A 16,336-nucleotide genomic window follows, 5' to 3' on the forward strand; every position below is an offset into this window, starting at 1 on the left:
TTTGTATAGTTAAGAATTGAGCTGCTTTAGATAACTTACCTTAACAATGTGACTTATAGTGAATGCTAGTTCTTGTTTGCTTGAGATCCTGTATTATATTACGTTAAACGGATTCTTGATGGAGGTTGTTGAATATTAAGCAGCTAAGTTCAGGACATTGCATTTAGTCTACATTCTAGGTTGCTATGTGAGCCTGAACTGCATTCAAAATGTCCTTCACACTCTACAGCTCTTTTGTAGGTTTTTTTGTTTTGTTTTGTTTTTTGGTTTTTTTTTTGCCTATAACTCTTTGGTTAAATAATTTCTGAGTTCTTGGATTTGTGTCTTAATGTTAAGTTCAGTCTCTTGAATTATCTTCATAATGAGTTTTCTGAGCTACATCTCAGTCATTTTGACCAGATATGTATCTGTCCAGCCACTTTTAGTAGCTGGCATCACTGTGTGTTATTTCTTTTTCTTTTTCTTTCACAATTCTGTTTTCCTCCTTTATGTCTCTTCATTTATATTGGGGGAAATTAATGATTTATAGCAAGTAAAGTTGTTGACTCATGGGTAAAATTTCACAGGTGTCTGCAAAACACTTGCAGTCCCAGCCTGGGTCTACTCTATGATTATTTATCATGACATGAAAATCCACTCACACCCCCACCCTCCTAGAGTCTTTTGCTTTGGTACACTATGCCAAAACCAGTACAGTTTCTACTTTGTGTTTCCCCATTCTGTTCTTGATTCTCAACTTCTGACCGTATGTGTGATCAGCTTATATTTTCCCTTCTTTTTTTGGCTTATTTCACTTAACATTATTTCTTCAAGCTCCATCCAAGATGAGGTGAAGAAGGTGAAGTAGTATTCCATGATATATATATATATATATATATATATATATATATATATATATATATATATATATCATAACTTTCTTAGCCACTCATCTCTTGAACATCTAAACTGCTTCAAAGCTTGGGCTATTACAAACAGTGCTACTATGAACATAGCTGTACATCAATACTCTTTGGATAGTCTATTTAATTCCTTTTAAAAAATATTTATTCATTTATTTATTCCCTTTTGTTGCCCTAGTTATTTTATTGTTGTAGTTATTATTATTGTTGTTATTGATGGCATTGTTGTTGGATAGGACAGAGAGAAATGGAGAAAGGAAGGGAAGACAGAGGGGGAGAGAAAGATAGGCACCTGCAGACTTGCTTCACTGTTTGTGAAGTGACTTCCCTGCAGGTGGAGAGCTGGGGGCTTGAACCATATTTAATTCCTTTGGATATAACCCCAGCAAAGGAATTGCTGAGTCATAGGGTTGGGACATTTTTAGCTTTCTGGGAGATCTCCAGACTGCTCTCCAGGGGTTTGGGCCAATTTACATACCCACCAGCAGTGCAGGAGTGTTTCTTTGTCCCTACAACCTCTCTAGTCCAGCATTTGTTGTTACTGTCCTTTTTGATGTATAACATTCTCAGAGGGTTGAAGTGGCATCTCATTGTTGTCTTTATTTTCATTTCTCTGACAATCAATGACTTGGAGCATGTTTTTATAAGTCTTATAAGTTTTATAAGTCTTATAAGTCTACAGTTGGCCTTTTGGATCTCTTTGATGACTGTTCTGTTCATATAGTCTCCCCACTTTTAAATGGTATTTGTTTTCTTTCTGAGTTTGGTGATCTATTTATATAGTTTTGTCTTTTGTCTCATTTATGGCATATATATATATATATATATATCTTTTCCCATGATGTAAGGAGTCTCTTTGATAGTAGTTTCTTTTGCTGTTAAAAAAACCTTTCAGTTTGGTGTAGCCCCATTGGTTTATTTTTAATTTTCTTGAGATTGGACTTGAGTCATTGAAGATGCCTTTATAACTTAGATGAAAAAGAGTTCTTTTGATATTTTCCTCTAAATATTTGATGGTTTCTGGTCTAACATCCAAGTCCTTGATCTATTTGAAGTTTACTTTTGTGTGTGGTGAAATGTAATGGTTCAGCCCATCTTCTTCATGTTTCAACCCAATTTTCCCAGCACCATTTGTTGAAGAGACTCTCTTTCTCCATTTAATATTTTGGGCCCCATTGTCAAGAATTAGATGTCCATAGCCATGGGGGTTGTATGGAGATTTAAACTTCCATATTTAACATGGCTTCTGTTGTGCCAGCAGGTGGCACTGCTGCTACAGTGCTGAATTTGCCTGTTTCTTGATTTTTGTGGGGGAAGGGAGATTCTATAATGTGTCACTGGGCTGGTTTAGTGCCTGTGATGTTAATATAGTGCCTCTTACTGCTGTGTTTCCAGGCTGGTGTGGTGTAACAGCACAGTAGAATTGCTTTCTCGTGAGTACTGAGAGAACAAGTAGGATTTATTTCCCTAGCCAGTTTCTAGCACCCACATAGGTTTAGTTCTTAGGCAAGTTTTCTCTTAAGTCCTGATTTTCCTTGTGAATTGTTAAGTACCTTGGAGCCTCTGAGTTAATATGCCCAGGAATTCTCCATCTCCCTCCCTCTGACAACAGCTGCTATTAAGCATGGCTTCATAAGCTCTGAGAACCTCCCTCACCCCTTTACTACCCATTGATCATGTGTACCTACACCCACTTGTGGCTAAATGAGCTTCTTAAAAAGTCACAGTTGTAATTTAGAAAGTTTTTTTTTTTGAGTTGTTACTTTAATTAGCTGATCAGGAAAGTGGGGAGCAAAGTACCACAGCTGCTTATTTCTGACCACACTTCTAGAAGCTGGTTGGGGTTTATTTTCCTAGCCCACTGTGTGAGTTTGAGCCAAAGACAGGGCTTTAGTTCTCATGTTTATTCCTTAAACCCTGTGGGTAATTCAATATCCTGTTGCCCCTGAGTTCACAGATTAAACTCCCTGTAATTAAATGCCTTCCTGCCACTGATCCTGCATCCACTGTGTAGCTACTAAGCTACCACTAAGCATGGCTTGTTAAGCCATTGCCCATTGTAAAAATAAAAAATAACAGTCAGCAACAAATGAATGGATTTTTTTCTTTTCTTTTCTTTTTTTTTAATGTGGGGTTTATAAATGTGGGAGGTTTATTAAGTACTTAAAAACCTTTATAGGACAATAGGCAAGAGAGAAAAGCCTAGCCAGCCAGGTGGCAGGAGCCATGAGACTTTAAATTTTAATAGCATTCATCTTCTTATTATATGGGTTCCAGTAGAAATAGCAGCAGCACTGGTGGGGTAATCAGTCCAGGGAAGTCTGGTCAGCATCATGCTGGCATCTGGAACCTGGTGACTGAAAAGAGAGTTTACATACAAAGCCAAACAAGTTGTTGAACAATCATAGACCTAAAGGCTGGAATATTGCAGACGAAGTGTTGGGGGGTACTCACTGCAGACTCTTGTGTACTTCTGCTTTCAGGTACATGGTACATATTTTGCCCTAGTTTATGGATACGTGTGAACAAATGCTGTATCTCAGGGGACCTGGTCTAGATCTAGGTTTGGGGACTTTATTAGGAAGTGAACCACCTGGAATGGAATTAGAGAATACTATGAAAGGAAAGGTCTCACCCAAGTGATGAAGCTGAAGGGTTGTCATTCCACACCTGAAGTCTCCTGGAGCCCAGCTTCCAGAGACCCACCCTACTAGGGAAAGAGAGAGGCAGACTGGGAGTATGGATCGACCCGTCAACGACCATGTTCAGTGGGGAAGCAATTACAGAAGCCAGACCTTCCACCTTCTGCAACCCACAAAGACCTTGGGTCCATACTCCCAGAGGGATAGAGAATGGGAAAGCTATCAGGGGAGGGGATGGGATATGGAGATCGGGTGGTGGGAACTGTGTGGAGTTGTACCCCTCCTATCCTACAGTTTTGTTAATGTTTCCTTTCTTAAATAAATAAAAAATAATAATAAAAAAAGCTTAGGGAAAAAAGATAGGGAAAAAAAAAAAGAAATAGCAGCAGCCAGGCTAAGGACAAACAGGAGGGAGTGAAAAAGGCCTGTACTTCTTCCAGACCCTCCCTTCATGTGGAAACTAACTTTTAGTTTCCATAATTCTTTGAGAGTCTACATCCTATGCTACATGTCTGCTGTATGATGATGATGATGTAAGTCATGTGTTAATTATGTACATGGACCACTATTCCTTTTTTCAGTCAAAATACATAGCATCCCCAATAATTTTTCATCCACTGAACATGCATACCTGCACCCACCTGTGATGTAGTGAGTTTCTTAAAATATTCCAGTTGTAATTTGGCAAATTTTCAGGTTTTTTGTTTTGTTTTGTTGTTGTTGTTGTTTTGCTTTAACTAGTTGGCCAGGGGAGTCAAATGAAGCAGCTGCTACTTTATGGACATGCCTCCAGAAGTCAGCTTACAGTCTACTTTTAAACATATTTTGATTGATATATTATAAAAGACTTATCACGATAAATATCTGAAAGCATTTTAAGATACAGTTTTTCTTTATTTCCTTTTTGTTGCCCTTGTTTCCATTGTTGTTGTAGTTGTTGTTGTTGATGTCGTCGTTGTTGGATAGGACAGAGAGAAATGGAGAGAGGAGAGGAAGACAGAGAGGGGGAGAGAAAGATAGACACCTGCAGACCTGCTTCACCGCCTGTGAAGCGAATCCCCTGCAGGTGGGGAGCCGGGGGCTTAAACTAGTAAGCAGGTCTTTGCACATTGCGCCATGTGCGCTTAACCCGCTGCGCTACCGCCCCAATCCCAAGATAACATTTTTCTTCTGTATCGTTCCAAGAGCTGAAAATAGTTCTAATGTATATATTCTGTAAAAATGCATATTACATTTAACAAAGCACAAAGCGTTTAACAGTGGCAACTGACCATAGCTAGAGAAGATGATCTAAAATAACTGAACTTATGTCATTGATGAAACTATTCAAATATAGTCTGGACAGTCACTTGACATTGATGTTTTAGAAACACTTTATTACCATGCCTTAGAAGAATGATGCAATATTTAAACTTCCCTGTGATGCTGAAATTAAGTGGTTAAATATATTATTAGAATTAATGCTACTTTGTTTAGACATGTAAATGAAATTAAGTCTAATCCTATAGCTACCATTGGGCTATATTAAGTTGTGATTACTTTGAAGTTAGATGCTTGTGCCTTAATTCAGACAGTTGCTATAGGGAAACATAAAGATGGATTAAAGAAGCCTGTATTTATCACTGCTATATATTTTTTGACTAAGCCATTGAGACTAAATTAGTAAGCTAAAGGTTAATTAAAAAAAAATACATGTTACCCAAGGGGTTCAAAGGGAGTAAAGCAAGTCACAATGCAGAAATGGGCAAGAAGTAATTTATACCTTTCATGGTTACCTGGGACTTTATGTTTAAAAAAGTTATTAACCCCCATCCAGATTCTGTTGGAAATATGTCATGAGAGTGACGGGACGGTAAATGATAAGATGCAGTCTGGATATTTGCTACCTCCCACCTGGAGAATACTTGACATGCCGGCTAGACAGAACGCATGGAATTTACATCCCAGTAGACTTTTAGCTGCTTGTGGCTTTAGACTTTGGCTCTATCAGTCTGGTCCTAGAGTTGAAGGCACCTGGATCTATTAGGCTCAAGCACTGCCTCAAACAATTAGAAAAGTGATATATAGAAATCATTATGCCAATGTAATACTTTTTAATTGGAGCTATAACTATCAAGTCAATAAATATCCATGTGTCTTGTTGTCAGGACACCCAGGTTGCTGTTGACATTGAGGCAGATGACTTAATAATACCAATTAAGACTTTTTGTATTACATTATAAATTTAGTTTTTTCCTCAGTATTTTCAAATGTTATTCCAGTTCTCTAACTTCTGAGGCTATAACCTGGTTTCCTGCACTGATTGTAGTCATATTTTCATACTTAAGTTTTAAAGTGCTTGTCAAACTGTTGAAGGTCCGATTTATTTCCTTTCCTAATCCATCATGGACTGATATTGTTAGAGGGGATATTTCAGGTCCTGGTACATGAAAGAAAAAAAATGACATAGGTGAGGCAGGCAGGTCGTTGTGTGAAAGGCAAACTAAGTCTGAGTTTAAAAACAGAGACATTACAAATTTTATTCAATAAATACAACCAATAATTTAAAAAAATTAAAAAAAAAGAAAATGGTTGGGGGTGAGAGTATTTTGCAGGTACTTATGATAAGGAAATGAATAATTGTGCCCATGAGTCAATAATTATACTGTAATCCATTGACTCCTCAACAAAGTGAAAAATAATATAAACTATTATCTTTATTTATTTATTGGAGAGAGACAGCCAGAACTCAAAAGATAGAGAGGAGGAGAGATGCCTGTACCGCTGCTTTACCACTTGCAAAGATTTCTCCCTGAAAATGGGGAGCAAGGGCTTGAACCTGGGTCCTTGAACATTGTAACATGTGCACTCAACCAGATGCACCACCACCCGAACCCTGGATACATTACTATGAGAGGAATTGTAAGATCCCATGGCAATCCAGTTCCAATATTCTGTATAATCACCAGACTGTTTTTCAAAGAGGCTAACCAGTTTACTTATATTCTTACCAGCAGTGTATAAGGGCAGCTTTCCCCTTACATCCTTGCTAGCACTCTGTTTCTTCCCTTTTAGATGTATGACATTTTCACAGGTGTGAAGTGATATCCCATTTTGTATCTTTACATTTCTCTGGTAGTGATTTTGAATATTTTTTCATGTCTGTTGACCATCTGAGTCTGTTCTCTGGTCCTGTTCATGTCCCATCCTTACTTTTTATTTATTTTACTTTATATTTTCATTTTATTAATTAATTTAGGATAGAGACAGGGAGAAATTGAAAGAGAAGGAGAAATAGACACTTGTAGCACTGTTTCGCCATATTTACTTCCTCTCTTCTGCAGGTGGGACCTAGGTTGAACCCAGTTCCTTATACACTGTAATGTGTATGCTCTACCAGGTGTGCAGCTGTCTAACCCATCTCTCTCTCTCTCTTTCTCTCTCCCCCTCCCTCCCTCCCTCCCTCCTTCCCTCTCACTCTCTCTCTGTCTTTGGTATTTGTTGCTGAGTTTAGTGAATTCTTTATATATTTTAGTTATTAATCCTTTGTCTGATGTGTGACACATAAAGATATTCTCCCTTTCAATAAGGTGTCTGTTTTAGGACAGTTCCTTTTGCTGTGAAGGTTTTCAGTTTGATGTAGCCCCCATTAGTTTATTTTTGCCTTTGTTTCTTTGCTGTTGAACTTGAGCCCTTAAAGACATTTTCAAAGTAAATAGTAAATAGTTTGAAGCATCCTGCCAATGTTTTTAAAAATATTTTATTTTGGCGGTCAGGGAGGTGGCTTAGTGGATAAAGCACTGGACTCTCAAGCATGAGGTCCTGAGTTCAGTCCCCGGCAGCCATGTACCAGAGTGCTGTCTGGCTCTTTCTCTCTCCTCTTATGTTTCTCATTAATAAATAAATAAAATCTTAAAAAAAATACTTTATATTAGTGAGAAGGAGAGGGAGAGAAACCAGCACATTGCTCAGCTCTGGCTTATAGTGGTGCTGGGGATTGAACTTGGGGACTCTGATGCATCAGAGTCTTTTGCATAACCATTGTGCTATCTCCCCAGCCTATTTTCTTCTATGAATTTTAATAGTGTCTGTTCTAACATTTAGGTGAATGATCCATCTGGAGTTTTGTACATTGTGTATGCTGGTCTTGTTTCAATCTTCTGCATGTTTCCAGCAACATTTATTCAAAAGCCTCTCCTTTCTGTTAATGTTCTGGGGCGGGGGCTGCCTTCTGTTCTGGGGCCCCCTGCAACTTTGATTACTATCTTTCTGGATATCAGGAACAATATGCCTTAATTTTTGTTGATTTTTCTTGGAAGTGTTTTGGTGATTCTGGGCATCTTCTGGTTCCAGGTAAACTTCTGTAATTTCTGTTCTATTAACTTAAAGAAACCGATACTTTTATAGAAAATACTTCGAGGGATGATTTCTGTAGTTTGTAATTTACCCTGTTAAACTGATTCTTCCATTTACCAAATATCAAGTTTTTAGTTTGCTATAAAACTGAACCTTTCCCACCTTGAATACTAAATCTTAGTACTTTAAATGCTACATATTTCACTAAGTAGTTTAAAGTTGGGCATTTTTCTTTTTTTTAAAAAAAATTATTTATTAATGAGAAAGATAGGAGGAGAGAGAGGAAGAACCAGACATTACTCTGGTACATGTTCTGCCAGGGACTGAACTCGGAACCTCACACTTAAGAGTCCAGTGTTTTATCCACTGCGCTATCTTCAGGGCCACCATTTGGGCATTTTCTAGCTTCTGGTCTTACTATTTTAATTATCTGTATCTAAGGTATTACTCATTCCAATCTGTGACTTTAATTATTTCATCACGTTAAAATAAAAAAAATAGAGGTTGGGTTTTTTTTGTTTGTTTGCTTATATATTTGCTTATTTATTTATATGAGCAGGAGAGAGATCAGTGATCAGTTCTGAGATATGTGGTGCCAAGAATTGAACTTGGGATTTCATGCATATGCAAGTCCAGTATTCCACCTGGTGAATCATCTTCACACTCCATGTTCAAAATTAAAACAAACAGACAACAACAACAACAACAAAAATGCAACATTGTTCACTACAGTCCCTAGCATATTTCTATCCTTACTATTTTTAAAAACATTTTTCCTTTATTGGGGGATTAATATTTTACAGTCATTAGTAAATACAAAAGTCTATACATGCATAACATTTCTATCTTTAAACATGACTTCCTGAACAATACTTAAATTTCCAGTTCACAAGAAAAATCCTCTTTCCTTAGAAGTAAGAGAAGGGATATCTTAGTTCTTAGTGTGATTGCATTTTTTTTCTTGTTACCTAGTGCCTTTTTTTGTCCTCCTTATTTTGTTATTTTGGTGGGAACAGCATTCTCTACAGTCTTAAATGATACTTTTCTAACTATGTTCAATATGTCTCACAGTGGTATGTGTAATTATTAACTAGTACAATTCACCCCTAGTGGAGCTGCAAGTTTGCTGTCTCATTCTTATTTATTTGCACACTTTATTAAAATATCATACTTACCCACTTCTGATAAAATTTTTACAGAGTGGGAATAACTGGTCTTCCTTGATTGGTACTGAGACAGTGGAAAACTGGTCATATAAAGCTTTATGCCTAAGGTGAGCTATCTAGACATTAATTTCGAATATGGAATTTATCACTATAGTGATTTTTAGTGTCTTACCAACTACTAAATCTAGGGGCACCATTGTCAAACATTAATTTCATATTTACGTGTTTCCTTTGGTAATTTGCATTAACCTTACACAAAGAATAATCACTTCTATTTATGCAGAACGGAGATCCAGTTCCACTGCCAATCACAACCTGATTTGATTCTATATGTCCTTTTGTAAATATAGATAATATTTTATATAGGCAGTTTCTTAACTCTTCCTAACCAGCCCATATGTCTCATGGGCTCGACTTCAGTCTAGCAATGTCAAAATAGAATGGTGGTCATCTAGTGAATTTAACAAGATTTAAAAATCTACTTTTAAATAAATTTCATTTTATTAAAAGTGAATGAATGTAAGTAAATTTACAGAATTATTCAACATTATTATTTTTTTCAATTTTTAAAATATTTTTATTTTCCCTTTTTTGTTGCCTTTTTTCATTGTTGTTGTGGTTATTATTGTTGTTGTTGTTGTTGTTAGACAGGATAGAGAGAAATGGAGAGAGGAGGGGAAGACAGGGAGGGGAAGAGAAAGACACCTGCAGACCTGCTTCACTGCCTGTGAAGCAACTCCCCTGCAGGTGGGGAGCCTGGGGTTCCAACCCGATTCCTTAAACCCGTCCTTGTGCTTTGAGCCACGTGTGCTTAACCCACTGCGCTACTGCCGACTTCCATTGAACATTATTTTTACTTGTCTAGTGAAATTGCATGATGTCAACTAGTCTAATGTATAAACATATCAAACGAAGATACAATCCAAGCCAAAGTCTGAAGTTGGTCATGCTTCAAACTGCTGATGTGAATGACTAAGTCATTACTTCACAATAGTTTATTGTCATTTCATAGGAAAACTAAGCTATAACTCAACCTTCAGTGAGGAACTAAATGATGCAAATTGTTACTCATTGTAAATGTGAAGGAACAGGTAGAAATATAATTCAGATATTACCTCTTCTGTAGGAAATCAATAACCATATATATTTAAAAGGGAAATATTATCTTGGTAGCAGGCTTGCTGATAATCACATTGTAACTGTAATGGAGAGACAGGTAAAATGCTATTACAATACAGGAGAAGAGAATTCATTCTTGCTTAGGTATGCAGATAAAGGAAGGCTTTGAAGAAGAAGGTGATGAATATGAGCTGGATCTTTAGAACTGGCTGAACTTTGACCAGTTAATGAAGAAGTAAGAAAATAAGTGGCCTGTTATGGCAAGGAGAAAGGATAGGAAATTAAGGGAATGGGTGCATTATGAACAAAGGGGTAAAAACCCAAACACTGTTCAGTTTCATCTTTCTTGACTGCACACATTTTTAACTTTGTAGGAGAGATGGAAGAAAGTCCATTGAAACAATTGTTTGGGCTGTTCTGATGTGATCACAGCAGTGCTTATATGGATTGTCAAATAAGGGATGAGTTCATAAAAGGATATTAATGTGTAGTCTTTATTGAGCAAAGTAGCTTTACAGAAAGGTGATTTCAAAGGCCCATGGCTCTTTCATTTAGTCTTCAGGGGCAATGTTTGATCACTAAAAACAGGCTGCTTTGTTCCAGCTTTCTCTGATGTTTGGCATTATTTGAATACATATGCCCTGACTTGGAAAGAATCAGTCTGTCAAGATTTAGTTGATTTGAGATTTGCATATTAAATAGATGTTTTGTGGTTAAACTGAAATGAAAACTATTTTAATGCAAATCTATATATACAAGCACATAGTTAAAGTGTATCTTTAAAATTATACAAGCATACTCACACACATTTTATGTGTTCTTAATCACTCATTAAGAATTAAGAAATAAGACTTTATTTAAAATTAGTTATATATATATATTTTTTCCTGAGGAAAACTGTATTTAAGAAACTGATGACATATTGATGATAACATAGTATAAGAACCTTCAAGGTTCAGGGAATTGCTATCTGTTGTTAAGTTTATTATCTGCTATGGAGATAATGTTTGTTGTACTGGGCATCAACAAACACTGTTAAACGTGAAACGATAGTTTTCTTGCTTAAAGAAATTCATGAAGAGTTGAAAAGAAATGCTGAGACCAGGTGGAGGTGAACCTGGCAGAATGCACATATTATAATGTACGAATACCTAGGTTCAAGCTTCTGTTCCCCACATGCAAGGGGGGAATTTCACAGGAGGTGAAGCAGTATCTCTCTTTCCATCTTCTATCTCCCCCTTGTCTCTCAATTTCCCTATCCAAAATAAATAGATGAATAAATAAATACATCAGAAATAATCTTTAAAGACTAGTTCCTACTTAAAATTCCTTTACTTGTATGTCAAAAACAATTAAAAATGATTTCCATTTTTTCATGAAATAAATTCTTTGAAGAGTTAAAGATATTTTAGATAATGACAAAAATTCACACCGTTTTCTCCTCTCAGAATTCTTTGGCTTCTATACCATTTGAATATATATATATATAATGTAACATCAAATAAATTAATCTTTTTTTGAATTCTAAATAAAAACATCCTCCAAGTCAGGTAATTTGATGTGCATTACACCTATAACATACATTGAAATTAAGCAAAATAAAACAACCTAAGTGTTCAAAGACATATTATTGGCTATGAATGATGTAGTATACAGACAATGAAATACTACTTAGCTGTAATTAAAAATGTAATCTTCTCTTTTGCTATAATATAGATAAGGCTACATTAAGGAAATAATTTTAAATGAGATAAGCCAGAAGGATAAATTTAGGGTGACTTCACTCTTAGCTGGGTCTTAAGAAATATAACAAGGAAAAAATAGTAGATAAAAACCTCAATATACAGTGGTCAATTTCAGCACATTCAATGGCTCAAAAGCAGAATATGGAAGAATGTTGCAAGGGACTTGGGGACTCAGCTTTCTGTGATGGAGGTATATGACAATTTGGTGAGAGGGACTGTACCTCTGAGGAGTAAGGTGGTAGTGCCCCTGGTTGAGCGCACATATTACAGTGCATAATGACCCACTTTCGAGCCCCTGGTCCCCACCTGCCCGGGAAAAGCTTTGTGTGGTGAAGCAAGGTTGTAGGTGTTTCTCTTTCTCCCTCTCTATCTCTTCCTTCCCGCTCAATTTCTGTCTCTATCCAATACATAAAGATTAAGAAAAAGAAACTAACTTTATAATAGACTTATAAATGAATATGGCATGTCAAATAAAATAATTTTAAAAATTATGTCAAACATTTAGTTGAAATCCAATGAAATAAGTTGAATTAAGTTATATTTCAAGAGACAAAGAAAAGTTATACTATATAACAGTCTTCCTTAAAATTCTTCCCTTTCTATCCTCTATCTGCATGGTAAATCCTTTCCTTTTTGGTTAGACTTGAGACAGTCCTAGATCAGGCACTATTTTATACGTTTGTTATCTAGACCAGTGATTTCCAAACTTTAATATCTGTAGGAATCTGGTGATCTTGTTAATAATGTGATTGGTATTCAGGAGACCTAGATACTGGCCAAGATTCTAACAAGCTCCTAGATACATGTGATCACTCATTAAACTGGTATTAGTTGGGGGCAGGCGGAGGCACACTTGTTTAAGTACACACACTACAGCGTTCAAGTGTGTGGTCCCTACATGCAGGAGGAAAGCTTCATCAGTGGTGAAGCAGTGCTGCAGGTGTCTCTCTGTCTCTCTTACTCTCTATCTGCCCTCCCTTCTCAAATTCTCTATGTCTCTATTCAATAATAAATAAATAAAAATAACTTAAAAACAAAAATAAATTGGTATTAGTTACTGAATCTTGATAATTGGAAAATGTTCACTTTATGGTTGCTTTAGACTCCAATTGTTTTTTAATTTATTGGCAATTTCATAAAAATGGCTGCATGATCTGAACTTCCTCTGTTTTCTTAGTCTCATTTTTTTACAGTTTAACTTTTCTTACTTTCATTTGAAACATGAAGTATTACTTTGAATTTCTAGATTGAATCAAACTCATATAAGTGGCTTTTAAATCACTTTTTAAAATTTTTATTTTGTTTTATTTTATCTTAATGAAAGAGAGAGAGAGAGAGAGACAGGAGTGAGTGAGGGACAGAGAGGAAGGATATAAGGGAGGGAGAGAGAGGAAGGATATAAGGGAGGGAGAGAGACCAGAGCACTGCTCAGCTCTGGGGTATTGTGGTGCTAGGTATTGAACCTGGGACAGAGTCTCAGGCATGAAAAGTCTTTCACACAACCACAGTGCAATCTCCCCTGCTCCACCTTTTCAAATTCTGTTTTCTCCGACTTGTTTCCTCTAAAATTCTACTGTCATATCCATGAAGAATCTTTCCCTAAACTCATTATTATATGTTCTTTATTAAATATTTTAATATGCTTCTACGATGCATACATTATACATACACATAGACATACACAGACATTCTCCTTCCTTCCTCCCTCCCTCCCTCCCTTCCTTCCTCCCTCCCTCCCTCCCTTCCTTCCTTCCTTCCTTCCTTCCTTCCTTCCTTCCTCCTTCCTTCCTCCTTCCTTCCTTCCTTCCTTCCTTCCTCCCTCCCTTCATCCCTTCCTTCCTTCTTTTCTTCCTTCCTTCCTCTTTCCCTCCCTTACTTCCTTCCTCCCTTCCTCTTTCCCTTCCTCCCTCCCTCCCTCCCTCCCTTCCTTCCTTCCTTCCTTCCTTCCTTCCTTCCTTCCTTCTTCCCTCCCTCCCTCCCTTCCTCCCTTCCCTCCCTCCCTTCCTCCCTTCCTTCCTTCCTTCTTCCCTCCCTCCCTCCCTTCCTCCCTTCCCTCTCTCCTTTCCTTCCTCCCTTCCCTCCCTCCTTTCCTCCCTTCCTTCCTTCCTCCCTTCCTCCCTTCCTTCCTTCCTTCCTCCCTTCCTCCCTCCCTTCCTTCCTTCCTTCCTTCCTTCCTTCCTTCCTTCCTTCCACCCTTCCTTCCTCCCTCCCTCCCTTCCTCCCTTCCATCCATCCCTTCCTTCCTTCCTTCCTTCCTTCCTTCCTTCCTTCCTTCCTTCTTTCCTTCCTTCGCTCTTTTCAATCTGTGCCTTTGTCTCCTTGTTTGTATCCCTTCAATAGTGTTTCTTGGTGGAGGTGGGAGAGATTCTATCTCTGAGAAAGCACAGGGCAGAACACATAGTGAGTTTTACTTATGCAAAAATATAATGCAATATTGATTTTAATGAAAATTTAGAGTTGAATTGGAATAAAACTAAAGTCATATAAAGCTAAGTACTAGATGAAATAATACTGAAGATATAAAATGTTAGTATGTGATTACTTGCCAGGTGAAGATCATAGAAGATAACTAATTTGAATTCGCTGGAGAACAAGGTCATTGTTGATGTATTATTGTATTTTAAAATCTTAATTTGTTCTACAAAGAATTTGAGACAATTGGCAACACTATGTGTTAAGGTTAATAAAAAGCATGAACACACATGTAACTAAAGGGAGAGTAGGAGAAAGAGAGGGGATAGTTAAAGTACATACTCAAATGTTGAGGAGGCACATGGCATGGCAGCATTCACTAATTTTATTAGGATAATATGCTGAATTTTCACTTCCACTCTGCCTGGGGCCTGACTCTGTGCACTTCAACAGTTCCCCTGATCACTGGAATTTGGTTAAATCTGGCCAGTGCCCTGGAGGAAGAGGTAGAAAGGGCAGGAGGAGAGTGAGGTCAGAACATTCTTGTATTGCCTAGAAATGGCTGTGCTCCTGAATAAATTTCCTGTACTAAAACACTTTTTTCTAGTTTGTGAATGTCCTGTGCTCTCTGTTAATGCACCACTTCAGATGTAGATCGGAGGGGCTGCAGGGGGCTAGGTCGTGTACCTAGTTTAACTACTTTTATAGGACCTATTAATGCTATAAAATGGTTTGGATTTACTTATGTCAGATAAGATTCAAGGTAGAGACAAATTCAACAGAGAAAACTCAGAAAACAGAACAAGACAACAAAATAAAGTATTAATCCCCACATTGTTCACATTTTATTGTTGTAAAGAGAACATGAGACAAAGTGGAACTAAGGACAAAAAGATGATAGACTTCAAACCCCACAGTTTTGTAGTGTTTATTTAGACTGATCTTTAGTTTACTATTTAATTATAAAGTAACGACATCTCAGGTAGCTTTTTGTGTTGTACCTTTTGTATTAGTGATAGACTAAATTTTTTACCTCTCCTTTCTCTTGGTGCTCATTTATTCCTATTTCACTGCCCACTCTTCTACTATCAACAATTACAGAAAATATTCGATTTTAGCATCTATGATAAAAGACTTCTAAAACAAACTGAAACCTTGAACCAAAATGAAGTTTTCCATTTTTATCTGGACTCGTCTGTCTACAATTGTCATAAAGTAATTGAGGATTGTTTCCAGCTTGCCAAAAATGATATGAAATGGGAAAGAAAAGTCTCATATTCACAATAAGAAACTAGATTTAATAAATAGACCTTTAATGTAAAGGTCTGGTGTGCAGAACCTCTGTATTTGGATCTTGGATTGTATTACTATCTTATTTGCAGTACTTACTTAGATCATTGTTCACTTCTATGAGCCTAATTCTGTGACCCAGCAGTAACAGATCATAAATTTCAGCAGGGAAGACATGCTTGTAGTTTGACCTTGGAAAGATGAGCTAAAGGTGCTGAGGAAGCCATAAATTCAATTTACAATAATAACAGAAAAAGATTGTTTATACTTTGCCCAGTGGATGAAAAAGAAATCTAATATTTTTCTTGGTACATGCTGTACATTTTGCCAAGCTTGATTAGATTCCTGTTTAGAAGTAGGCAAGAGAAAAACTGAATAAAAGCACTTTTTCTGACCTTTTTGATTCTTACTTTGTTCTTTCTAATTTGATTCATTTTAAAAGTTTTTTTTTTCACTACTTTTAGGTCCTCTTTGTGAAATGCATGGAAATGAATGCTGTTTGTCGACAGGAGAGGTGATTAAAATTACTGATCTAAAAATTAAGAAAATCATGGCTGAAATTTGTGAGCGTATTGAAGGTTGTGAGTCGCTACAACCATTTGAACTGCCTATGAATTTTCCAGGTACAGTATATTGCAATCATCCTCACTGGCAAAACTCTGTTGTTAAGAGTCATATACATATGTATAACTAAAACAATAATTGCTTTGTTATTTAATAGTGAG

The 16,336-nt window shown here is 36.8% G+C and overlaps 1 protein-coding gene across 1 annotated transcript in view; it reads left to right on the plus strand.

Annotated features, from left to right (window-relative positions):
* The window catches only part of THEMIS (thymocyte selection associated), a 183,144-nt gene that overhangs the window by 33,285 nt on the left and 133,523 nt on the right, over nt 1–16,336 (plus strand). The window contains exon 2 of the mRNA XM_007524998.2: nt 16,076–16,234. Within this exon, the coding sequence (XP_007525060.2) occupies nt 16,076–16,234 (159 nt within the window). The remainder of the gene's footprint in view (nt 1–16,075; nt 16,235–16,336) is intronic.

This window comes from Erinaceus europaeus, chromosome 4 (assembly GCF_950295315.1).
Source record: "Erinaceus europaeus chromosome 4, mEriEur2.1, whole genome shotgun sequence".
In the NCBI taxonomy this organism is placed as follows: domain Eukaryota; kingdom Metazoa; phylum Chordata; class Mammalia; order Eulipotyphla; family Erinaceidae; genus Erinaceus; species Erinaceus europaeus.